The sequence below is a fragment of the Salvelinus fontinalis genome, unplaced genomic scaffold, assembly GCF_029448725.1.
Source record: "Salvelinus fontinalis isolate EN_2023a unplaced genomic scaffold, ASM2944872v1 scaffold_0028, whole genome shotgun sequence".
Lineage (NCBI taxonomy): Eukaryota > Metazoa > Chordata > Actinopteri > Salmoniformes > Salmonidae > Salvelinus > Salvelinus fontinalis.
Window position 1 is genome coordinate 44,404 of NW_026600237.1, and position 27,668 is coordinate 72,071.

Here is a 27,668-nt window from a genome sequence, read left to right on the forward strand (position 1 = left end):
ACCTCTATCTCCCTCCACTAGCCCCCACCAGAGGACCTCTATCTCCCTCCACTAGCCCCCACCAGAGGACCTCTGTCTCCCTCCACTAGCCCCCACCAGAGGACCTCTGTCTCCCTCCACTAGCCCCCACCAGAGGACCTCTGTCTCCCTCCACTAGCCCCCACCAGAGGACCTCTATCTCCCTCCACTAGCCCCCACCAGAGGACCTCTGTCTCCCTCCACTAGCCCCCACCAGAGGACCTCTATCTCCCTCCACCAGCCCCCACCAGAGGACCTCTATCTCCCTACACTAGCCCCCACCAGAGGACCTCTATCTCCCTCCACCAGCCCCCACCAGAGGACCTCTGTCTCCCTCCACTAGCCCCCACCAGAGGACCTCTATCTCCCTCCACCAGCCCCCACCAGAGGACCTCTATCTCCCTCCACTAGCCCCCACCAGAGGACCTCTATCTCCCTCCACTAGCCCCCACCAGAGGACCTCTGTCTCCCTCCACTAGCCCCCACCAGAGGACCTCTGTCTCCCTCCACTAGCCCCCACCAGAGGACCTCTATCTCCCTCCACTAGCCCCCACCAGAGGACCTCTATCTCCCTCCACTAGCCCCCACCAGAGGACCTCTATCTCCCTCCACTAGCCCCCACCAGAGGACCTCTGACTCCCTCCACTAGCCCCCACCAGAGGACCTCTGACTCCCTCCACTAGCCCCCATCAGAGGACCTCTGTTTCCCTCCACTAGCCCCCACCAGAGGACCTCTGACTCCCTCCACTAGCCCCCACCAGAGGACCTCTGACTCCCTCCACTAGCCCCCACCAGAGGACCTCTGTCTCCCTCCACTAGCCCCCATCAGAGGACCTCTGACTCCCTCCACTAGCCCCCACCAGAGGACCTCTATCTCCTTCCACTAGCCCCCACCAGAGGACCTCTGACTCCCTACACTAGCCCCCACAGGAGGACCTCTATCTCCCTCCACTAGCCCCCACCAGAGGACCTCTATCTCCCTACACTAGCCCCCACCAGAGGACCTCTATCTCCCTACACTAGCCCCCACCAGAGGAACTCTATCTCCCTCCACTAGCCCCCACCAGAGGACTTCTGTCTCCCTCCACTAGCCCCCACCAGAGGACCTCTGACTCCCTCCACTAGCCCCCACCAGAGGACCTCTGACTCCCTCCACTAGCCCCCACCAGAGGACCTCTATCTCCCTACACTAGCCCCCACCAGAGGACCTCTATCTCCCTACACTAGCCCCCACCAGAGGACCTCTATCTCCCTCCACTAGCCCCCACAGGGGGACCTCTGTCTCCCTCCACTAGCCCCCACCAGAGGACCTCTATCTCCCTACACTAGCCCCCACCAGAGGACCTCTATCTCCCTCCACTAGCCCCCACCAGAGGACCTCTATCTCCCTCCACTAGCCCCCACCAGAGGACCTCTGTCTCCCTCCACTAGCCCCCACCAGAGGACCTCTATCTCCCTACACTAGCCCCCACCAGAGGACCTCTATCGCCCTACACTAGCCCCCACCAGAGGACCTCTATCTCCCTACACTAGCCCCCACCAGAGGACCTCTGACTCCCTCCACTAGCCCCCACCAGAGGACCTCTATCTCCCTACACTAGCCCCCACCAGAGGACCTCTATCTCCCTACACTAGCCCCCACCAGAGGACCTCTATCTCCCTCCACTAGCCCCCACCAGAGGACCTCTGTCTCTCTCCACTAGCCCCTACCAGAGGACCTCTGTCTCCCTCCACTAGCCCCCACCAGAGGACCTCTGTCTCCCTCCACTAGCCCCCACCAGAGGACCTCTGTCTCCCTCCACTAGCCCCCACCAGAGGCCCTCTGTCTCCCTTCACTAGAAGAACCCAGCCCTATTCTGTACGTCCCTCCACTAGAAGAACCCAGCCCTATTCTGTACCTCCCTCCACTAGAAGAACCCAGCCCTATTCTGTACCTCCCTCCACTAGAAGAACCCAGCCCTATTCTGTACCTCCCCCACTAGAAGAACCCAGCCCTATTCTGTACCTCCCTCCACTAGAAGAACCCAGCCCTATTCTGTACCTCCCTCCACTAGAAGAACCCAGCCCTATTCTGTACCTCCACTAGAAGAACCCAGCCCTATTCTGTACCTCCCCCACTAGAAGAACCCAGCCCTATTCTGTACCTCCCTCCACTAGAAGAACCCAGCCCTATTCTGTACCTCCCTCCACTAGAAGAACCCAGCCCTATTCTGTACCTCCACTAGAAGAACCCAGCCCTATTCTGTACCTCCCTCCACTAGCCCCCACTAGAAGAACCCAGCCCTATTCTGTACCTCCCTCCACTAGAAGAACCCAGCCCTATTCTGTACCTCCCTCCACTAGAAGAACCCAGCCCTATTCTGTACCTCCCTCCACTAGAAGAACCCAGCCCTATTCTGTACCTCCCTCCACTAGAAGAACCCAGCCCTATTCTGTACCTCCCTCCACTAGCCCCCACTAGAAGAGCCCAGCCCTATTCTGTACCTCCCTCCACTAGAAGAACCCAGCCCTATTCTGTACCTCCCTCCACTAGAAGAACCCAGCCCTATTCTGTACCTCCCTCCACTAGAAGAACCCAGCCCTATTCTGTACCTCCCTCCACTAGAAGAACCCAGCCCTATTCTGTACCTCCCTCCACTAGAAGAACCCAGCCCTATTCTGTACCTCCCTCCACTAGAAGAACCCAGCCCTATTCTGTACCTCCCTCCACTAGCCTCCACTAGAAGAACCCAGCACTATTCTGTACCTCCTCCACTAGAAGAACCCAGCCCTATTCTGTACCTCCCTCCACTAGAAGAACCCAGCCCTATTCTGTACCTCCCTCCACTAGAAGAACCCAGCCCTATTCTGTACCTCCCTCCACTAGAAGAACCCAGCCCTATTCTGTACCTCCCTCCACTAGAAGAACCCAGCCCTATTCTGTACCTCCCTCCACTAGAAGAACCCAGCCCTATTCTGTACCTCCCTCCACTAGAAGAACCCAGCCCTATTCTGTACCTCCCTCCACTTGAAGAACCCAGCCCTATTCTGTACCTCCCTCCACTAGAAGAACCCAGCCCTATTCTGTACCTCCCTCCACTAGAAGAACCCAGCCCTATTCTGTACCTCCCTCCACTAGAAGATCCCAGCCCTATTCTGTACCTCCCTCCACTAGAAGAACCCAGCCCTATTCTGTACCTCCCTCCACTAGAAGAACCCAGCCCTATTCTGTACCTCCCTCCACTAGAGGAACCCAGCCCTATTCTGTACCTCCTTCCACTAGAAGAACCCAGCCCTATTCTGTACCTCCCTCCACTAGAAGAACCCAGCCCTATTCTGTACCTCCCTCCACTAGCCCCCACTAGAAGAGCCCAGCCCTATTCTGTACCTCCCTCCACTAGAAGAACCCAGCCCTATTCTGTACCTCCCTCCACTAGAAGAACCCAGCCCTATTCTGTACCTCCCTCCACTAGCCCCCACTAGAAGAACCCAGCCCTATTCTGTACCTCCCTCCACTAGAAGAACCCAGCCCTATTCTGTACCTCCCTCCACTAGAAGAACCCAGCCCTATTCTGTACCTCCTTCCACTAGAAGAACCCAGCCCTATTCTGTACCTCCCTCCACTAGAAGAACCCAGCCCTATTCTGTACCTCCCTCCACTAGCCCCCACTAGAAGAGCCCAGCCCTATTCTGTACCTCCCTCCTCTAGAAGAACCCAGCCCTATTCTGTACCTCCCTCCACTAGAAGAACCCAGCCCTATTCTGTACCTCCCTCCACTAGAAGAACCCAGCCCTATTCTGTACCTCCCTCCACTAGAAGAACCCAGCCCTATTCTGTACCTCCCTCCACTAGAAGAACCCAGCCCTATTCTGTACCTCCCTCCACTAGAAGAACCCAGCCCTATTCTGTACCTCCCTCCACTAGAAGAACCCAGCCCTATTCTGTACCTCCCTCCACTAGAAGAACCCAGCCCTATTCTGTACCTCCCTCCACTAGAAGAACCCAGCCCTCTTCTGTACCTCCCTCCACTAGAAGAACCCAGCCCTATTCTGTACCTCCCTCTACTAGAAGAACCCAGCCCTATTCTGTACCTCCCTCTACTAGAAGAACCCAGCCCTATTCTGTACCTCCCTCCACTAGAAGAACCCAGCCCTATTCTGTACCTCCCTCCACTAGAAGAACCCAGCCCTATTCTATACCTCCCTCCACTAGAAGAACCCAGCCCTATTCTGTACCTCCCTCCACTAGAAGAACCCAGCCCTATTCTGTACCTCCCTCCACTAGAAGAACCCAGCCCTATTCTGTACCTCCCTCCACTAGAAGAACCCAGCCCTATTCTGTACCTCCCCCCACTAGAAGAACCCAGCCCTATTCTGTACCTCCCTCCACTAGAAGAACCCAGCCCTATTCTGTACCTCCCTCCACTAGAAGAACCCAGCCCTATTCTGTACCTCCTTCCACTAGAAGAACCCAGCCCTATTCTGTACCTCCCTCCACTAGAAGAACCCAGCCCTATTCTGTACCTCCCTCCACGAGAAGAACCCAGCCCTATTCTGTACCTCCCTCCACTAGAAGAACCCAGCCCTATTCTGTACCTCCCTCCACTAGAAGAACCCAGCCCTATTATGTACCTCCCTCCACTAGAAGAACCCAGCCCTATTCTGTACCTTCCTCCACTAGAAGAACCCAGCCCTATTCTGTACCTCCACTAGAAGAACCCAGCCATATTCTGTACCTCCACTAGAAGAACCCAGCCCTATTCTGTACCTCCCTCCTCTAGAAGAACCCAGCCCTATTCTGTACCTCCCTCCACTAGAAGAACCCAGCCCTATTCTGTACCTCCCTCCACTAGAAGAACCCAGCCCTATTCTGTACCTCCCTCCACTAGAAGAACCCAGCCCTATTCTGTACCTCCCTCCACCAGAAGAACCCAGCCCTATTCTGTACCTCCCTCCTCTAGAAGAACCCAGCCCTATTCTGTACCTCCCTCCACTTGAAGAACCCAGCCCTATTCTGTACCTCCCTCCACTTGAAGAACCCAGCCCTATTCTGTACCTCCCTCCACTTGAAGAACCCAGTCCTATTCTGTACCTCCCTCCACTAGAAGAACCCAGTCCTATTCTGTACCTCCCTCCACTAGAAGAACCCAGCCCTATTCTGTACCTCCCTCCACTTGAAGAACCCAGTCCTATTCTGTACCTCCCTCCACTAGAAGACCCCAGCCCTATTCTGTACCTCCCTCCACTAGAAGAACCCAGCCCTATTCTGTACCTCCCTCCACTAGCCCCCACTAGAAGAACCCAGCCCTATTCTGTACCTCCCTCCACTAGAAGAACCCAGCCCTATTCTGTGCCTCCTCCCACTAGAAGATCCCAGCCCTATTCTGTACCTCCCCCCACTAGAAGAACCCAGCCCTATTCTGTACCTCCAGGTTCTCCCTCCTCTTCTGGGTGAGGGTCCCCAGCTGGTCCCATTGGTCACAGATGCCCTGGCAGCGCTCGTTGATGGACGAGGCAGCATGGTAGTCCAGCTCACTGTGGACAGAGAGAGAGAGACAGAGAGAGAGAGACAGAGACAGAGACAGAGACAGATACAGAGACAGAGAGAGAGAGAGACAGAGACAGAGACAGAGACAGAGACAGAGACAGAGACAGAGACAGAGACAGAGACAGAGAGAGAGAGAGAGAGAGAGAGAGAGAGAGAGAGAGAGAGAGAGACACAGAGAGAGAGAGAGACAGAGAGAGAGAGACAGAGACAGAGACAGAGACAGAGACAGAGAGAGAGAGAGAGAGACAGAGAGAGAGAGAGAGACAGAGAGAGAGAGACAGAGACAGAGACAGAGAAAGAGAGAGAGAGAGAGAGAGAGCGCGCTCTGGTCAAAAGTAGTGCACTATAAAGGGAATTGGGTGCCATTTGGAGCCACATTTTTGGAAAGACAATCCTTGAACATGACAGCGAGTTCAGATTACTTGAGTAGCCTGTGAAGTCCCCTGACCTCAACCCAATAGAGGGAGTGGATATAACTAATAATGACCTCAGCCATAGTGAGTAGAGTCCACCGCTACACTAGGTAATAGTGACCTCAGCCATAGTGAGTCCACCACTACACTAGGTAATAGTGACCTCAGCCATAGTGAGTCCACCACTACACTAGGTAATAGTGACCTCAGCCATAGAGAGTCCACCACTACACTAGGTAATAGTGACCTCAGCCATAGTGAGTCCACCACTACACTAGGTAATAGTGACCTCAGCCATAGTGAGTCCACCACTACACTAGGTAATAGTGACCTCAGCCATAGTGAGGAGAGTCCACCACTACACTAGGTAATAGTGACCTCAGCCATAGTGAGTCCACCACTACACTAGGTAATAGTGACCTCAGCCACAGTGAATAGAGTCCACCGCTACACTAGGTAATAGTGACCTCAGCCATAGTGAGTCCACCACTACACTAGGTAATAGTGACCTCAGCCATAGTGAGAAGAGTCCACCACTACACTAGGTAATAGTGACCTCAGCCATAGTGAGTCCACCACTACACTAGGTAATAGTGACCTCAGCCATAGTGAGTCCACCACTACACTAGGTAATAGTGACCTCAGCCATAGTGAGTTCACCACTACACTAGGTAATAGTGACCTCAGCCATAGTGAGAAGAGTCCACCACTACACTAGGTAATAGTGACCTCAGCCATAGTGAGTAGAGTCCACCACTACACTAGGTAATAGTGACCTCAGCCATAGTGAGTAGAGTCCACCACTACACTAGGTAATAGTGACCTCAGCCAAAGTGAGTCCACCACTACACTAGGTAATAGTGACCTCAGCCATAGTGAGAAGAGTCCACCACTACACTAGGTAATAGTGACCTCAGCCACAGTGCGTCCACCACTACACTAGGTAATAGTGACCTCAGCCATAGTGAGTCCACCACTACACCAGGTAATAGTGACCTCAGCCATAGTGAGTAGAGTCCATCACTACACTAGGTAATAGTGACCTCAGCCATAGTGAGTAGAGTCCACCACTACACTAGGTAATAGTGACCTCAGCCATAGAGAGTCCACCACTACACTAGGTAATAGTGACCTCAGCCATAGTGAGAAGAGTCCACCACTACACTAGGTAATAGTGACCTCAGCCACAGTGCGTCCACCACTACACTAGGTAATAGTGACCTCAGCCATAGTGAGGAGAGTCCACCGCTACACTAGGTAATAGTGACCTCAGCCACAGTGAGAAGAGTCCACCGCTACACTAGGTAATAGTGACCTCAGCCATAGTGAGGAGAGTCCACCGCTACACTAGGTAATAGTGACCTCAGCCATAGTGAGTCCACCACTACACTAGGTAATAGTGACCTCAGCCATAGTGAGAAGAGTCCACCGCTACACTAGGTAATAGTGACCTCAGCCATAGTGAGTCCACCACTACACTAGGTAATAGTGACCTCAGCCATAGTGAGTCCACCACTACACTAGGTAATAGTGACCTCAGCCATAGTGAGTCCACCACTACACTAGGTAATAGTGACCTCAGCCATAGTGAGTAGAGTCCACCACTACACTAGGTAATAGTGACCTCAGCCATAGTGAGAAGAGTCCACCACTACACTAGGTAATAGTGACCTCAGCCACAGTGAGTAGAGTCCATCACTACACTAGGTAATAGTGACCTCAGCCATAGTGAGTAGAGTCCACCACTACACTAGGTAATATTGACCTCAGCCATAGTGAGAAGAGTCCACCACTACACTAGGTAATAGTGACCTCAGCCATAGTGAGTCCACCACTACACTAGGTAATAGTGACCTCAGCCATAGTGAGTCCATCACTACACTAGGTAATAGTGACCTCAGCCATAGTGAGTCCACCACTACACTAGGTAATAGTGACCTCAGCCATAGTGAGAAGAGTCCACCACTACACTAGGTAATAGTGACCTCAGCCATAGTGAGTAGAGTCCACCACTACACTAGGTAATAGTGACCTCAGCCATAGTGAGTAGAGTCCACCACTACACTAGGTAATAGTGACCTCAGCCAAAGTGAGTCCACCACTACACTAGGTAATAGTGACCTCAGCCATAGTGAGAAGAGTCCACCACTACACTAGGTAATAGTGACCTCAGCCACAGTGCGTCCACCACTACACTAGGTAATAGTGACCTCAGCCATAGTGAGTCCACCACTACACCAGGTAATAGTGACCTCAGCCATAGTGAGTAGAGTCCATCACTACACTAGGTAATAGTGACCTCAGCCATAGTGAGTAGAGTCCACCACTACACTAGGTAATAGTGACCTCAGCCATAGAGAGTCCACCACTACACTAGGTAATAGTGACCTCAGCCATAGTGAGAAGAGTCCACCACTACACTAGGTAATAGTGACCTCAGCCACAGTGCGTCCACCACTACACTAGGTAATAGTGACCTCAGCCATAGTGAGGAGAGTCCACCGCTACACTAGGTAATAGTGACCTCAGCCACAGTGAGAAGAGTCCACCGCTACACTAGGTAATAGTGACCTCAGCCATAGTGAGGAGAGTCCACCGCTACACTAGGTAATAGTGACCTCAGCCATAGTGAGGAGAGTCCACCGCTACACTAGGTAATAGTGACCTCAGCCATAGTGAGTCCACCACTACACTAGGTAATAGTGACCTCAGCCATAGTGAGTCCACCACTACACTAGGTAATAGTGACCTCAGCCATAGTGAGTAGAGTCCACCACTACACTAGGTAATAGTGACCTCAGCCATAGTGAGAAGAGTCCACCACTACACTAGGTAATAGTGACCTCAGCCACAGTGAGTAGAGTCCATCACTACACTAGGTAATAGTGACCTCAGCCATAGTGAGTAGAGTCCACCACTACACTAGGTAATAGTGACCTCAGCCATAGTGAGAAGAGTCCACCACTACACTAGGTAATAGTGACCTCAGCCATAGTGAGTCCACCACTACACTAGGTAATAGTGACCTCAGCCATAGTGAGTCCATCACTACACTAGGTAATAGTGACCTCAGCCATAGTGAGTCCGCCACTACACTAGGTAATAGTGACCTCAGCCACAGTGCGTCCACCACTACACTAGGTAATAGTGACCTCAGCCATAGAGAGGAGAGTCCACCACTACACTAGGTAATAGTGACCTCAGCCATAGAGAGGAGAGTCCACCACTACACTAGGTAATAGTGACCTCAGCCATAGTGAGTCCACCACTACACTAGGTAATAGTGACCTCAGCCATAGTGAGTAGAGTCCACCACTACACTAGGTAATAGTGAACTCAGCCATAGTGAGTCCACCACTACACTAGGTAATAGTGACCTCAGCCATAGTGAGTCCACCACTACACTAGGTAATAGTGACCTCAGCCATAGTGAGTCCACCACTACACTAGGTAATAGTGACCTCACCATAGTGAGTCCACCACTACACAAGGTAATAGTGACCTCACCATAGTGAGTCCACCACTACACTAGGTAATAGTGACCTCAGCCATAGTGAGTACACCACTACACTAGGTAATAGTGACCTCAGCCATAGTGAGTCCACCACTACACTAGGTAATAGTGACCTCAGCCATAGTGAGAAGAGTCCACCACTACACTAGGTAATAGTGACCTCAGCCATAGTGAGTAGAGTCCACCACTACACTAGGTAATAGTGACCTCAGCCATAGTGAGTAGAGTCCACCACTACACTAGGTAATAGTGACCTCAGCCAAAGTGAGTCCACCACTACACTAGGTAATAGTGACCTCAGCCATAGTGAGAAGAGTCCACCACTACACTAGGTAATAGTGACCTCAGCCACAGTGCGTCCACCACTACACTAGGTAATAGTGACCTCAGCCATAGTGAGTCCACCACTACACCAGGTAATAGTGACCTCAGCCATAGTGAGTAGAGTCCATCACTACACTAGGTAATAGTGACTTCAGCCATAGTGAGTAGAGTCCACCACTACACTAGGTAATAGTGACCTCAGCCATAGAGAGTCCACCACTACACTAGGTAATAGTGACCTCAGCCATAGTGAGAAGAGTCCACCACTACACTAGGTAATAGTGACCTCAGCCACAGTGCGTCCACCACTACACTAGGTAATAGTGACCTCAGCCATAGTGAGGAGAGTCCACCGCTACACTAGGTAATAGTGACCTCAGCCACAGTGAGAAGAGTCCACCGCTACACTAGGTAATAGTGACCTCAGCCATAGTGAGGAGAGTCCACCGCTACACTAGGTAATAGTGACCTCAGCCATAGTGAGGAGAGTCCACCGCTACACTAGGTAATAGTGACCTCAGCCATAGTGAGTCCACCACTACACTAGGTAATAGTGACCTCAGCCATAGTGAGAAGAGTCCACCGCTACACTAGGTAATAGTGACCTCAGCCATAGTGAGTCCACCACTACACTAGGTAATAGTGACCTCAGCCATAGTGAGTCCACCACTACACTAGGTAATAGTGACCTCAGCCATAGTGAGTCCACCACTACACTAGGTAATAGTGACCTCAGCCATAGTGAGTAGAGTCCACCACTACACTAGGTAATAGTGACCTCAGCCATAGTGAGAAGAGTCCACCACTACACTAGGTAATAGTGACCTCAGCCACAGTGAGTAGAGTCCATCACTACACTAGGTAATAGTGACCTCAGCCATAGTGAGTAGAGTCCACCACTACACTAGGTAATAGTGACCTCAGCCATAGTGAGAAGAGTCCACCACTACACTAGGTAATAGTGACCTCAGCCATAGTGAGTCCACCACTACACTAGGTAATAGTGACCTCAGCCATAGTGAGTCCATCACTACACTAGGTAATAGTGACCTCAGCCATAGTGAGTCCACCACTACACTAGGTAATAGTGACCTCAGCCACAGTGCGTCCACCACTACACTAGGTAATAGTGACCTCAGCCATAGAGAGGAGAGTCCACCACTACACTAGGTAATAGTGACCTCAGCCATAGAGAGGAGAGTCCACCACTACACTAGGTAATAGTGACCTCACCATAGTGAGTCCACCACTACACTAGGTAATAGTGACCTCAGCCATAGTGAGTAGAGTCCACCACTACACTAGGTAATAGTGACCTCAGCCATAGTGAGTCCACCACTACACTAGGTAATAGTGACCTCACCATAGTGAGTCCACCACTACACTAGGTAATAGTGACCTCAGCCATAGTGAGTCCACCACTACACTAGATAATAGTGACCTCAGCCATAGAGAGGAGAGTCCACCACTACACTAGGCAATAGTGACTTCAGCCATAGTGAGGAGAGTCCACCACCACACTAGGTAATAGTGACCTCAGCCATAGTGAGGAGAGTCCACCACTACACTAGGCAATAGTGACCTCAGCCATAGTGAGGAGAGTCCACCACTACACTAGGTAATAGTGACCTCAGCCATAGTGAGTCCACCACTACACAAGGTAATAGTGACCTCAGACATAGTGAGTCCACCACTACACTAGGTAATAGTGACCTCACCATAGTGAGTCCACCACTACACTAGGTAATAGTGACCTCACCATAGTGAGTCCACCGCTACACTAGGTAATAGTGACCTCAGCCATAGTGAGTCCACCACTACACTAGATAATAGTGACCTCAGCTATAGTGAGTCCACCACTACACTAGGTAATAGTGACCTCAGCCATAGTGAGGATAGTCCACCGCTACACTGGGTAATAGTGACCTCAGCCATAGTGAGTCCACCACTACACTAGGTAATAGTGACCTCAGCCATAGTGAGTAGAGTACACCACTACACTAGGTAATAGTGACCTCAGCCATAGTGCGTCCACCACTACACTAGGTATTAGTGACCTCAGCCATAGTGAGTCCACCACTACACTAGGTAATAGTGACCTCAGCCATAGTGAGTCCACCACTACACTAGGTAATAGTGACCTTAGACATAGTGAGGAGAGTCCACCACTACACTAGGCAATAGTGACCTCAGCCATAGTGAGGAGAGTCCACCACTACACTAGGTAATAGTGACCTCAGCCATAGTGAGTCCACCACTACACTAGGTAATAGTGACCTCAGCCATAGTGAGTCCACCACTACACTAGGTAATAGTGACCTCACCATAGTGAGTCCACCACTACACTAGGTAATAGTGACCTCACCATAGTGAGTCCACCGCTACACTAGGTAATAGTGACCTCAGCCATAGTGAGTCCACCACTACACTAGATAATAGTGACCTCAGCTATAGTGAGTCCACCACTACACTAGGTAATAGTGACCTCAGCCATAGTGAGGATAGTCCACCGCTACACTGGGTAATAGTGACCTCCGCCATAGTGAGTCCACCACTACACTAGGTAATAGTGACCTCAGCCATAGTGAGTAGAGTACACCACTACACTAGGTAATAGTGACCTCAGCCATAGTGCGTCCACCACTACACTAGGTATTAGTGACCTCAGCCATAGTAAGTCCACCACTACACTAGGTAATAGTGACCTCAGCCATAGTGAATCCACCACTACACTAGGTAATAGTGACCTCAGCCATAGTGAGTCCACCACTACACTAGGTAATAGTGACCTCAGCCATAGTGAGTAGAGTCCACCACTACACTAGGTAATAGTGACCTCAGCCATAGTGAGTCCACCACTACACTAGGTAATAGTGACCTCAGCCATAGTGAGTCCACCACTACACTAGGTAATAGTGACCTCAGCCATAGTGAGTCCACCACTACACTAGGTAATAGTGACCTCAGCCATAGTGAGTCCACCACTACACTAGGTAATAGTGACATCAGCCATAGTGAGTAGAGTCCACCACTACACTAGGTAATAGTGACCTCAGCCATAGTGAGAAGAGTCCACCACTACACTAGGTAATAGTGACCTCAGCCATAGTGAGTCCACCACTACACTAGGTAATAGTGACCTCAGCCATAGAGAGGAGAGTCCACCACTACACTAGGTAATAGTGACCTCACCATAGTGAGTCCACCACTACACTAGGTAATAGTGACCTCAGCCATAGTGAGTAGAGTCCACCACTACACTAGGTAATAGTGACCTCAGCCATAGTGAGTCCACCACTACACTAGGTAATAGTGACCTCACCATAGTGAGTCCACCACTACACTAGGTAATAGTGACCTCAGCCATAGTGAGTCCACCACTACACTAGATAATAGTGACCTCAGCCATAGAGAGGAGAGTCCACCACTACACTAGGCAATAGTGACCTCAGCCATAGTGAGGAGAGTCCACCACTACACTAGGTAATAGTGACCTCAGCCATAGTGAGTAAAGTCCACCACTACACTAGGTAATAGTGACCTCAGCCATAGTGAGTCCACCACTACACTAGGTAATAGTGACCTCACCATAGTGAGTCCACTGCTACACTAGGTAATCGTGACCTCAGCCATAGTGAGGAGAGTCCACCACTACACTAGGTAATAGTGACCTCAGCCATAGTGAGTCCACCACTAAACTAGATAATAGTGACCTCAGCTATAGTGAGTCCACCACTACACTAGGTAATAGTGACCTCAGCCATAGTGAGGAGAGTCCACCGCTACACTGGGTAATAGTGACCTCAGCCATAGTGAGTCCACCACTACACTAGGTAATAGTGACCTCAGCCATAGTGAGTAGAGTACACCACTACACTAGGTAATAGTGACCTCAGCCATAGTGCGTCCACCACTACACTAGGTAATAGTGACCTCAGCCATAGTGAGGAGAGTCCACCACTACACTAGGCAATAGTGACCTCAGCCATAGTGAGGAGAGTCCACCACTACACTAGGTAATAGTGACCTCAGCCATAGTGAGTCCACCACTACACTAGGTAATAGTGACCTCAGCCATAGTGAGTCCACCACTACACTAGGTAATAGTGACCTCACCATAGTGAGTCCACCACTACACTAGGTAATAGTGACCTCACCATAGTGAGTCCACCGCTACACTAGGTAATAGTGACCTCAGCCATAGTGAGTCCACCACTACACTAGATAATAGTGACCTCAGCTATAGTGAGTCCACCACTACACTAGGTAATAGTGACCTCAGCCATAGTGAGGATAGTCCACCGCTACACTGGGTAATAGTGACCTCAGCCATAGTGAGTCCACCACTACACTAGGTAATAGTGACCTCAGCCATAGTGAGTAGAGTACACCACTACACTAGGTAATAGTGACCTCAGCCATAGTGCGTCCACCACTACACTAGGTATTAGTGACCTCAGCCATAGTGAGTCCACCACTACACTAGGTAATAGTGACCTCAGCCATAGTGAGTCCACCACTACACTAGGTAATAGTGACCTCAGCCATAGTGAGTCCACCACTACACTAGGTAATAGTGACCTCAGCCATAGTGAGTCCACCACTACACTAGGTAATAGTGACCTCAGCCATAGTGAGTCCACCACTACACTAGGTAATAGTGACCTCAGCCATAGTGAGAAGAGTCCACCACTACACTAGGTAATAGTGACCTCAGCCATAGTGAGTCCACCACTACACTAGGTAATAGTGACCTCAGCCATAGTGAGTCCACCACTACACTAGGTAATAGTGACCTCAGCCATAGTGAGTCCACCACTACACTAGGTAATAGTGACCCCAGCCATAGTGAGTAGAGTCCACCACTACACTAGGTAATAGTGACCTCAGCCATAGTGAGTCCACCACTACACTAGGTAATAGTGACCTCAGCCATAGTGAGTCCACCACTACACTAGGTAATAGTGACCTCAGCCATAGTGAGTAGAGTCCACCACTACACTAGGTAATAGTGACCTCAGTCATAGTGAGACCACCACTACACTAGGTAATAGGATCTCAGCCATAGTGAGTCCACCACTACACTAGGTAATAGTGACCTCAGCCATAGTGAGTCCACCACTACACTAGGTAATAGTGACCTCAGCCATAGTGAGTCCACCACTACACTAGGTAATAGTGACCTCAGCCATAGTGAGTAGAGTCCACCACTACACTAGGTAATAGTGACCTCAGCCATAGTGAGAAGAGTCCACCACTACACTAGGTAATAGTGACCTCAGCCATAGTGAGTCCACCACTACACTAGGTAATAGTGACCTCAGCCATAGTGAGTCCACCACTACACTAGGTAATAGTGACCTCAGCCATAGTGAGTCCACCACTACACTAGGTAATAGTGACCTCAGCCATAGTGAGTAGAGTCCACCACTACACTAGGTAATAGTGACCTCAGCCATAGTGAGAAGAGTCCACCACTACACTAGGTAATAGTGACCTCAGCCATAGTGAGTCCACCACTACACTAGGTAATAGTGACCTCAGCCATAGTGAGTCCATCACTACACTAGGTAATAGTGACCTCAGCCATAGTGAGTCCACCACTACACTAGGTAATAGTGACCTCAGCCACAGTGCGTCCACCACTACACTAGGTAATAGTGACCTCAGCCATAGAGAGGAGAGTCCACCACTACACTAGGTAATAGTGACCTCAGCCATAGTGAGTAGAGTCCACCACTACACTAGGTAATAGTGACCTCAGCCATAGTGAGAAGAGTCCACCACTACACTAGGTAATAGTGACCTCAGCCATAGTGAGTCCACCACTACACTAGGTAATAGTGACCTCAGCCATAGTGAGTCCACCACTACACTAGGTAATAGTGACCTCAGCCATAGTGAGTCCACCACTACACTAGGTAATAGTGACCTCAGCCATAGTGAGTAGAGTCCACCACTACACTAGGTAATAGTGACCTCAGCCATAGTGAGAAGAGTCCACCACTACACTAGGTAATAGTGACCTCAGCCATAGTGAGTCCACCACTACACTAGGTAATAGTGACCTCAGCCATAGTGAGTCCATCACTACACTAGGTAATAGTGACCTCAGCCATAGTGAGTCCACCACTACACTAGGTAATAGTGACCTCAGCCACAGTGCGTCCACCACTACACTAGGTAATAGTGACCTCAGCCATAGATAGGAGAGTCCACCACTACACTAGGTAATAGTGACCTCAGCCACAGTGCGTCCACCACTACACTAGGTAATAGTGACCTCAGCCATAGAGAGGAGAGTCCACCACTACACTAGGTAATAGTGACCTCACCATAGTGAGTCCACCACTACACTAGGTAATAGAGACCTCAGCCATAGTGAGTCCACCACTACACTAGGTAATAGTGACCTCAGCCATAGTGAGTCCACCACTACACTAGGTAATAGTGACCTCAGCCATAGTGAGTAGAGTCCACCACTACACTAGGTAATAGTGACCTCAGCCATAGTGAGTCCACCACTACACTAGGTAATAGTGACCTCAGCCATAGTGAGAAGAGTCCACCACTACACTAGGTAATAGTGACCTCAGCCATAGTGAGTCCACCACTACACTAGGTAATAGTGACCTCAGCCATAGTGAGTCCACCACTACACTAGGTAATAGTGACCTCAGCCATAGTGAGTCCACCACTACACTAGGTAATAGTGACCCCAGCCATAGTGAGTAGAGTCCACCACTACACTAGGTAATAGTGACCTCAGCCATAGTGAGTCCACCACTACACTAGGTAATAGTGACCTCAGCCATAGTGAGTCCACCACTACACTAGGTAATAGTGACCTCAGCCATAGTGAGTAGAGTCCACCACTACACTAGGTAATAGTGACCTCAGTCATAGTGAGACCACCACTACACTAGGTAATAGGATCTCAGCCATAGTGAGTCCACCACTACACTAGGTAATAGTGACCTCAGCCATAGTGAGTCCACCACTACACTAGGTAATAGTGACCTCAGCCATAGTGAGTCCACCACTACACTAGGTAATAGTGACCTCAGCCATAGTGAGTAGAGTCCACCACTACACTAGGTAATAGTGACCTCAGCCATAGTGAGAAGAGTCCACCACTACACTAGGTAATAGTGACCTCAGCCATAGTGAGTCCACCACTACACTAGGTAATAGTGACCTCAGCCATAGTGAGTCCACCACTACACTAGGTAATAGTGACCTCAGCCATAGTGAGTCCACCACTACACTAGGTAATAGTGACCTCAGCCATAGTGAGTAGAGTCCACCACTACACTAGGTAATAGTGACCTCAGCCATAGTGAGAAGAGTCCACCACTACACTAGGTAATAGTGACCTCAGCCATAGTGAGTCCACCACTACACTAGGTAATAGTGACCTCAGCCATAGTGAGTCCATCACTACACTAGGTAATAGTGACCTCAGCCATAGTGAGTCCACCACTACACTAGGTAATAGTGACCTCAGCCACAGTGCGTCCACCACTACACTAGGTAATAGTGACCTCAGCCATAGAGAGGAGAGTCCACCACTACACTAGGTAATAGTGACCTCAGCCATAGTGAGTAGAGTCCACCACTACACTAGGTAATAGTGACCTCAGCCATAGTGAGAAGAGTCCACCACTACACTAGGTAATAGTGACCTCAGCCATAGTGAGTCCACCACTACACTAGGTAATAGTGACCTCAGCCATAGTGAGTCCACCACTACACTAGGTAATAGTGACCTCAGCCATAGTGAGTCCACCACTACACTAGGTAATAGTGACCTCAGCCATAGTGAGTAGAGTCCACCACTACACTAGGTAATAGTGACCTCAGCCATAGTGAGAAGAGTCCACCACTACACTAGGTAATAGTGACCTCAGCCATAGTGAGTCCACCACTACACTAGGTAATAGTGACCTCAGCCATAGTGAGTCCATCACTACACTAGGTAATAGTGACCTCAGCCATAGTGAGTCCACCACTACACTAGGTAATAGTGACCTCAGCCACAGTGCGTCCACCACTACACTAGGTAATAGTGACCTCAGCCATAGAGAGGAGAGTCCACCACTACACTAGGTAATAGTGACCTCAGCCACAGTGCGTCCACCACTACACTAGGTAATAGTGACCTCAGCCATAGAGAGGAGAGTCCACCACTACACTAGGTAATAGTGACCTCACCATAGTGAGTCCACCACTACACTAGGTAATAGAGACCTCAGCCATAGTGAGTAGAGTCCACCACTACACTAGGTAATAGTGACCTCAGCCATAGTGAGTCCACCACTACACTAGGTAATAGTGACCTCACCATAGTGAGTCCACCACTACACTAGGTAATAGTGACCTCAGCCATAGTGAGTCCACCACTACACTAGATAATAGTGACCTCAGCCATAGAGAGGAGAGTCCACCACTACACTAGGCAATAGTGACCTCAGCCATAGTGAGGAGAGTCCACCACTACACTAGGTAATAGTGACCTCAGCCATAGTGAGTAAAGTCCACCACTACACTAGGTAATAGTGACCTCAGCCATAGTGAGTCCACCACTACACTAGGTAATAGTGACCTCACCATAGTGAGTCCACCGCTACACTAGGTAATCGTGACCTCAGCCATAGTGAGGAGAGTCCACCACTACACTAGGTAATAGTGACCTCAGCCATAGTGAGTCCACCACTACACTAGATAATAGTGACCTCAGCTATAGTGAGTCCACCACTACACTAGGTAATAGTGACCTCAGCCATAGTGAGGAGAGTCCACCGCTACACTGGGTAATAGTGACCTCAGCCATAGTGAGTCCACCACTACACTAGGTAATAGTGACCTCAGCCATAGTGAGTAGAGTACACCACTACACTAGGTAATAGTGACCTCAGTCATAGTGCGTCCACCACTACACTAGGTAATAGTGACCTCAGCCATAGTGAGTCCACCACTACACTATGTAATAGTGACCTCAGCCATAGTGAGTCCACCACTACACTAGGTAATAGTGACCTCAGCCATAGTGAGTCCACCACTACACTAGGTAATAGTGACCTCAGCCATAGTGAGTAGAGTCCACCACTACACTAGGTAATAGTGACCTCAGCCATAGTGAGTCCACCACTACACCAGGTAATAGTGACCTCAGCCATAGTGAGTCCACCACTACACTAGGTAATAGTGACCTCAGCCATAGTGAGTCCACCACTACACCAGGTAATAGTGACCTCAGCCATAGTGAGTCCACCACTACACTAGGTAATAGTGACCTCAGCCATAGTGAGTAGAGTCCACCACTACACTAGGTAATAGTGACCTCAGCCATAGTGAGTAGAGTCCACCACTACACTAGGTAATAGGACCTCAGCCATAGTGAGTAGAGTTCACCACTACACTAGGTAATAGTGACCTCAGCCATAGTGAGTCCACCACTACACTAGGTAATAGTGACCTCAGCCATAGTGAGTAGAGTCCACCACTACACTAGGTAATAGTGACCTCAGCCATAGAGAGGAGAGTCCACCACTACACTAGGTAATAGTGACCTCAGCCATAGTGAGTAGAGTCCACCACTACACTAGGTAATAGTGACCTCAGCCACAGTGAGTAGAGTCCACCACTACACTAGGTAATAGTGACCTCAGCCATGGTGAGGAGAGTTCACCACTACACTAGGTAATAGTGACCTCAGCCATAGTGAGTAGAGTCCACCACTACACTAGGTAATAGTGACCTCAGCCATAGTGAGTCCACCACTACACTAGGTAATAGTGACCTCAGCCATAGTGAGTAGAGTCCACCGCTACACTAGGTAATAGTGACCTCAGCCATAGTGATTCCACCACTACACTAGGTAATAGTGACCTCAGCCATAGTGAGTCCACCACTACACTAGGTAATAGTGACATCAGCCATAGTGAGTCCACCACTACACTAGGTAATCGTGACCTCAGCCATAGTGCGTCCACCACTACACCAGGTAATAGTGACCTCAGCCATAGTGAGTCCACCACTACACTAGGTAATAGTGACCTCAGCCATAGTGAGTCCACCACTACACTAGGTAATAGTGACCTCAGCCATAGTGAGTCCACCACTACACCAGGTAATAGTGACCTCAGCCATAGTGAGTAGAGTCCACCGCTACACTAGGTAATAGTGACCTCAGCCATAGAGAGTCCACCACTACACTAGGTAATAGTGACCTCAGCCATAGAGAGGAGAGTCCACCGCTACACTAGGTAATAGTGACCTCACCATAGTGATTCCACCACTACACTAGGTAATAGTGACCTCAGCCATAGTGAGTCCACCACTACACTAGGTAATAGTGACCTCAGCCATAGTGAGTCCACCGCTACACTAGTTAATAGTGACCTCAGCCATAGTGAGTCCACCACTACACTAGGTAATAGTGACCTCAGCCATAGAGAGTCCACCACTACACTAGGTAATAGTGACCTCAGCCATAGTGAGTAGAGTCCACCGCTACACTAGGTAATAGTGAGCTCAGCCATAGTGAGTCCACCACTACACTAGGTAATAGTGACCTCACCATAGAGAGTCCACCACTACACTAGGTAATAGTGACCTCATCCATAGTGAGTAGAGTCTACCGCTACACTAGGTAATAGTGACCTCAGCCATAGTGAGGAGAGTCCACCACTACACTAGGTAATAGTGACCTCACCATAGAGAGTCCACCACTACACTAGGTAATAGTGACCTCACCATAATGAGTCCACCACTACACTAGGTAATAGTGACCTCACCATAGAGAGTCCACCACTACACTAGGTAATCGCCCAGTTTGTTTGAAATTCACAGAAACAAAGGCTAATTGCCATCATGACTTGGAACCACTCGTTTGACGCTACAGTATACTCCTACCAATATCTCTGGCTCCCATCCTTCCCTTCTGCTCGTAAACTAAACGTCCCTGACATTAGAGGAAGTGTGAAGAGATGTGATAATGATACTCCCTTTACTGGTTGTGTTTCCACTGCTTAATGTCACAGCACTATACATCCAGCTAGCAGAGCTCAGCTTAGCATAGCTGAATACTACACACACACACACACACACACACACACACACACACACACACACACACACACACACACACACACACACACACACACACACACACACACACACACACACACACACACACACACACACACACACACACACACACACACACACACACACACACACACATACAGAAACACAGCGATTAGCAGAACATTTCTCCAGGGTGTTGTGTTTCTAACAGATACACTGGAATAGATCATCAGAGAGGTGAACCCTTAAATAAAAACTACACTTCCATTCTTCTATTTCCTGACTCTCAATCTCCAGAAGTATCCCAGAGAAACCTGTTCCTGACTCTCCTCTCCATAAGTATCCCAGAGAAACCTGGTCCTGACTCTCCTCTCTCCAGAAGTATCCCAGAGAAACCTGGTACTGACTCTCCTCTCTCCAGAAGTATCCCAGAGAAACCTGGTCCTGACTCTCCTCTCTCCAGAAGTATCCCAGAGAAACCTGGTCCTGACTCTCCTCTCTCCAGAAGTATCCCAGAGAAACCTGGTACTGACTCTCCTCTCTCCAGAAGTATCCCAGAGAAACCTGGTCCTGACTCTCCTCTCTCCAGAAGTATCCCAGAGAAACCTGCTCCTGACTCTCCTCTCTCCAGAAGTATCCCAGAGAAACCTGGTACTGACTCTCCTCTCTCCAGAAGTATCCCAGAGAAACCTGGTCCTGACTCTCCTCTCTCCAGAAGTATCCCAGAGAAACCTGCTCCTGACTCTCCTCTCTCCAGAAGTATCCCAGAGAAACCTGGTACTGACTCTCCTCTCTCCAGAAGTATCCCAGAGAAACCTGGTCCTGACTCTCCTCTCTCCAGAAGTATCCCAGAGAAACCTGGTCCTGACTCTCCCCTCTCCAGAAGTATCCCAGAGAAACCTGGTCCTGACTCTCCTCTCTCCAGAAGTATCCCAGAGAAACCTGGTACTGACTCTCCTCTCTCCAGAAGTATCCCAGAGAAACCTGGTCCTGACTCTCCTCTCTCCAGAAGTATCCCAGAGAAACCTGGTCCTGACTCTCCTCTCTCCAGAAGTATCCCAGAGAAACCTGGTACTGACTCTCCTCTCTCCAGAAGTATCCCAGAGAAACCTGGTCCTGACTCTCCTCTCTCCAGAAGTATCCCAGAGAAACCTGCTCCTGACTCTCCTCTCTCCAGAAGTATCCCAGAGAAACCTGGTCCTGACTCTCCTCTCTCCAGAAGTATCCCAGAGAAACCTGTTCCTGAATCTCCTCTCTCCATAAGTATCCCAGAGAAACCTGGTCCTGACTCTCCTCTCTCCAGAAGTATCCCAGAGAAACCTGTTCCTGACTCTCCTCTCCTCTCTCCAGAAGTATCCCAGAGAAACCTGTTCCTGACTCTCCTCTCTCCAGAAGTATCCCAGAGAAACCTGGTCCTGACTCTCCTCTCTCCAGAAGTATCCCAGAGAAACCTGTTACTGACTCTCCTCTCTCCAGAAGTATCCCAGAGAAACCTGGTCCTGACTCTCCTCTCTCCAGAAGTATCCCAGAGAAACCTGGTCCTGACTCTCCCCTCCTCTCTCCAGAAGTATCCCAGAGAAACCTGTTCCTGACTCTCCTCTCTCCAGAAGTATCCCAGAGAAACCTGTTCCTGACTCTCTCCTCTCCAGAAGTATCCCAGAGAAACCTGGTCCTGACTCTCCTCTCCTCCCTCCAGAAGTATCCCAGAGAAACCTGGTCCTGACTCTCCTCTCCCCAGAAGTATCTCAGAGAAACCTGTTCCTGACTCTCCTCTCTCCAGAAGTATCCCAGAGAAACCTGGTCCTGACTCTCCTCTCCTCCCTCCAGAAGTATCCCAGAGAAACCTGTTCCTGACTCTCCTCTCCTCTCTCCAGAAGAATCCCAGAGAAACCTGGTCCTGACTCTCCTCTCCTCTCTCCAGAAGTATCCCAGAGAAACCTGGTCCTGACTCTCCTCTCCCCAGAAGTATCTCAGAGAAACCTGTTCCTGACTCTCCTCTCTCCAGAAGTATCCCAGAGAAACCTGGTCCTGACTCTCCTCTCCCCAGAAGTATCCCAGAGAAACCTGGTCCTGACTCTCCTCTCTCTAGAAGTATCCCAGAGAAACCTGTTCCTGACTCTCCTCTCTCCAGAAGTATCCCAGAGAAACCTGGTCCTGACTCTCCTCTCTCCAGAAGTATCCCAGAGAAACCTGTTCCGGACTCTCCCCTCTCCAGAAGTATCCCAGAGAAAAAGTTCCTGACTCTCCTATCCCTCTCTCCAGAAGTATCCCAGAGAAACTTGGTCCTGACTCTCCTTCTCCAGAAGTATCCCAGAGAAACCTGGTCCTGACTCTCCTCTCTCCAGAAGTATCCCAGAGAAACCTGGTCCTGACTCTCCTCTCTCCAGAAGTATCCCAGAGAAACCTGTTCCTGACTCTCCTCTCCTCTCTCCAAAAGTATCCCAGAGAAACCTGTTCCTGACTCTCCTCTCTCCAGAAGTATCCCAGAGAAACCTGGTCCTGACTATCCTCTCTCCAGAAGTATCCCAGAGAAACCTGTTCCTGACTTTCCTCTCTCCAGAAGTATCCCTGAGAAACCTGGTCCTGACTCTCCCTCTCTCCAGAAGTATCCCAGAGAAAAAGTTCCTGACTCTCCTCTCCTCTCTCCAGAAGTATCCCAGAGAAACCTGTTCCTGACTCTCCTCTCTCCAGAAGTATCCCAGAGAAACCTGTTCCTGACTCTCCTCTCTCCAGAAGTATTCCAGAGAAACCTGTTCCTGACTCTCCTCTCCTCTCTCCAGAAGTATCCCAGAGAAACCTGTTCCTAACTCTCCTCTCTCCAGAAGTATCCCAGAGAAACCTGGTCCTGACTCTCCTCTCTCCAGAAGTATCCCAGAGAAACCTGTTCCTGACCCTCCTCTCCTCTCTCCAGAAGTATCCCAGAGAAACCTGTTCCTGACTCTCCTCTCCTCTCTCCAGAAGTATCCCAGAGAAACCTGGTCCTGACTCTCCTCTCTCCAGAAGAATCCCAGAGAAACCTGGTCCTGACTCTCCTCTCCTCTCTCCAGAAGTATCCCAGAGAAACCTGGTCCTGACTCTCCTCTCTCCAGAAGTATCCCAGAGAAACATGTTCCTGTCTCTCCTCTCTCCAGAAGTATCCCAGAGAAACCTGGTCCTGACTCTCCTCTCTCCAGAAGTATCCCAGAGAAACCTGGTCCTGACTCTCCTCTCTCCAGAAGTATCCCAGAGAAACCTGGTCCTGACTCTCCTCTCTCCAGAAGTATCTGGGAGAAACCTGTTCCTGACTCTCCTCTCCTCTCTCCAGAAGTATCCCGGAGAAACCTGTTCCTGACTCTCCTCTCTCCAGAAGAATCCCAGAGAAACCTGGTCCTGACTCTCCTCTCCTCTCTCCAGAAGTATCCCAGAGAAACCTGTTCCTGACTCTTCTCTCCTCTCTCCAGAAGTATCCCAGAGAAACCTGGTCCTGACTCTCCTCTCTCCAGAAGTATCCCAGAGAAACCTGGTCCTGACTCTCCTCTCTCCAGAAGTATCCCAGAGAAACCTGGTCCTGACTCTCCTCTCTCCAGAAGTATCCCAGAGAAACCTGGTCCTGACTCTCCTCTCCTCTCTCCAGAAGTATCCCAGAGAAACCTGGTCCTGACTCTCCTCTCCCCAGAAGTATCTCAGAGAAACCTGTTCCTGACTCTCCTCTCTACAGAAGTATCCAAGAGAAACCTGGTCCTGACTCTCCTCTCTCCAGAAGTATCCCAGAGAAACCTGTTCCTGACTCTCCTCTCTCCAGAAGTATCCCAGAGAAACCTGGTACTGACTCTCCTCTCTCCAGAAGTATCCAAGAGAAACCTGGTCCTGACTCTCCTCTCTCCAGAAGTATCCCAGAGAAACCTGGTCCTGACTCTCCTCTCTCCAGAAGTATCTCAGAGAAACCTGGTCCTGGCTCTCCCTCTCTCCAGAAGTATCCCAGAGAAACCTGGTCCTGACTCTCCTCTCTCCAGAAGTATCCCAGAGAAACCTGGTACTGACTCTCCTCTCTCCAGAAGTATCCAAGAGAAACCTGTTCCTGACTCTCCTCTCTCCAGAAGTATCCCAGAGAAACCTGGTCCTGACTCTCCTCTCTCCAGAAGTATCCCAGAGAAACCTGTTCCTGACTCTCCTCTCCTCTCTCCAAAAGTATCCCAGAGAAACCTGTTCCTGACTCTCCTCTCTCCAGAAGTATCCCAGAGAAACCTGGTCCTGACTCTCCTCTCTCCAGAAGTATCCCAGAGAAACCTGTTCCTGACTTTCCTCTCTCCAGAAGTATCCCTGAGAAACCTGGTCCTGACTCTCCCTCTCTCCAGAAGTATCCCAGAGAAAAAGTTCCTGACTCTCCTCTCCTCTCTCCAGAAGTATCCCAGAGAAACCTGGTCTTGACTCTCCTCTCTCTAGAAGTATCCCAGAGAAACCTGTTCCTGACTCTCCTCTCTCCAGAAGTATCCCAGAGAAACCTGGTCCTGACTCTCCTCTCTCCAGAAGTATCCCAGAGAAACCTGTTCCGGACTCTCCCCTCTCCAGAAGTATCCCAGAGAAAAAGTTCCTGACTCTCCTATCCCTCTCTCCAGAAGTATCCCAGAGAAACTTGGTCCTGACTCTCCTTCTCCAGAAGTATCCCAGAGAAACCTGGTCCTGACTCTCCTCTCTCCAGAAGTATCCCAGAGAAACCTGGTCCTGACTCTCCTCTCTCCAGAAGTATCCCAGAGAAACCTGTTCCTGACTCTCCTCTCCTCTCTCCAAAAGTATCCCAGAGAAACCTGTTCCAGACTCTCCTCTCTCCAGAAGTATCCCAGAGAAACCTGGTCCTGACTATCCTCTCTCCAGAAGTATCCCAGAGAAACCTGTTCCTGACTTTCCTCTCTCCAGAAGTATCCCTGAGAAACCTGGTCCTGACTCTCCCTCTCTCCAGAAGTATCCCAGAGAAAAAGTTCCTGACTCTCCTCTCCTCTCTCCAGAAGTATCCCAGAGAAACCTGTTCCTGACTCTCCTCTCTCCAGAAGTATTCCAGAGAAACCTGTTCCTGACTCTCCTCTCCTCTCTCCAGAAGTATCCCAGAGAAACCTGTTTCTAACTCTCCTCTCTCCAGAAGTATCCCAGAGAAACCTGGTCCTGACTCTCCTCTCTCCAGAAGTATCCCAGAGAAACCTGTTCCTGAACCTCCTCTCCTCTCTCCAGAAGTATCCCAGAGAAACCTGTTCCTGACTATCCTCTCCTCTCTCCAGAAGTATCCCAGAGAAACCTGTTCCTGACTCTCCTCTCTCCAGAAGAATCCCAGAGAAACCTGGTCCTGACTCTCCTCTCCTCTCTCCAGAAGTATCCCAGAGAAACCTGGTCCTGACTCTCCTCTCCTCTCTCCAGAAGTATCCCAGAGAAACATGTTCCTGTCTCTCCTCTCTCCAGAAGTATCCCAGAGAAACCTGGTCCTGACTCTCCTCTCTCCAGAAGTATCCCAGAGAAACCTGGTCCTGACTCTCCTCTCTCCAGAAGTATCCCAGAGAAACCTGGTCCTGACTCTCCTCTCTCCAGAAGTATCCCAGAGAAACCTGTTCCTGACTCTCCTCTCCTCTCTCCAGAAGTATCCCGGAGAAACCTGTTCCTGACTCTCCTCTCTCCAGAAGAATCCCAGAGAAACCTGGTCCTGACTCTCCTCTCCTCTCTCCAGAAGTATCCCAGAGAAACCTGTTCCTGACTCTTCTCTCCTCTCTCCAGAAGTATCCCAGAGAAACCTGGTCCTGACTCTCCTCTCTCCAGAAGTATCCCAGAGAAACCTGGTCCTGACTCTCCTCTCTCCAGAAGCATCCCAGAGAAACCTGGTCCTGACTCTCCTCTCTCCAGAAGTATCCCAGAGAAACCTGGTCCTGACTCTCCTCTCCTCTCTCCAGAAGTATCCCAGAGAAACCTGGTCCTGACTCTCCTCTCCCCAGAAGTATCTCAGAGAAACCTGTTCCTGACTCTCCTCTCTACAGAAGTATCCAAGAGAAACCTGGTCCTGACTCTCCTCTCTCCAGAAGTATCCCAGAGAAACCTGTTCCTGACTCTCCTCTCTCCAGAAGTATCCCAGAGAAACCTGGTACTGACTCTCCTCTCTCCAGAAGTATCCAAGAGAAACCTGGTCCTGACTCTCCTCTCTCCAGAAGTATCCCAGAGAAACCTGGTCCTGACTCTCCTCTCTCCAGAAGTATCTCAGAGAAACCTGGTCCTGGCTCTCCCTCTCTCCAGAAGTATCCCAGAGAAACCTGGTCCTGACTCTCCTCTCTCCAGAAGTATCCCAGAGAAACCTGGTACTGACTCTCCTCTCTCCAGAAGTATCCAAGAGAAACCTGTTCCTGACTCTCCTCTCTCCAGAAGTATCCCAGAGAAACCTGGTCCTGACTCTCCTCTCTCCAGAAGTATCCCAGAGAAACCTGTTCCTGACTCTCCTCTCCTCTCTCCAAAAGTATCCCAGAGAAACCTGTTCCTGACTCTCCTCTCTCCAGAAGTATCCCAGAGAAACCTGGTCCTGACTATCCTCTCTCCAGAAGTATCCCAGAGAAACCTGTTCCTGACTTTCCTCTCTCCAGAAGTATCCCTGAGAAACCTGGTCCTGACTCTCCCTCTCTCCAGAAGTATCCCAGAGAAAAAGTTCCTGACTCTCCTCTCCTCTCTCCAGAAGTATCCCAGAGAAACCTGTTCCTGACTCTCCTCTCTCCAGAAGTATCCCAGAGAAACCTGTTCCTGACTCTCCTCTCTCCAGAAGTATTCCAGAGAAACCTGT

The 27,668-nt window shown here is 50.1% G+C and overlaps 1 protein-coding gene across 1 annotated transcript in view; it reads right to left on the reverse strand.

The window, feature by feature from the left end:
• Nucleotides 1-27,668, reverse strand: part of LOC129842270 (alpha-actinin-2-like) — a 105,315-nt gene that overhangs the window by 22,251 nt on the left and 55,396 nt on the right. Inside the window, exon 13 of the mRNA XM_055910750.1 lies at nucleotides 5,424-5,532. Coding sequence (XP_055766725.1) covers nucleotides 5,424-5,532 — 109 coding nt within the window. The remainder of the gene's footprint in view (nucleotides 1-5,423; nucleotides 5,533-27,668) is intronic.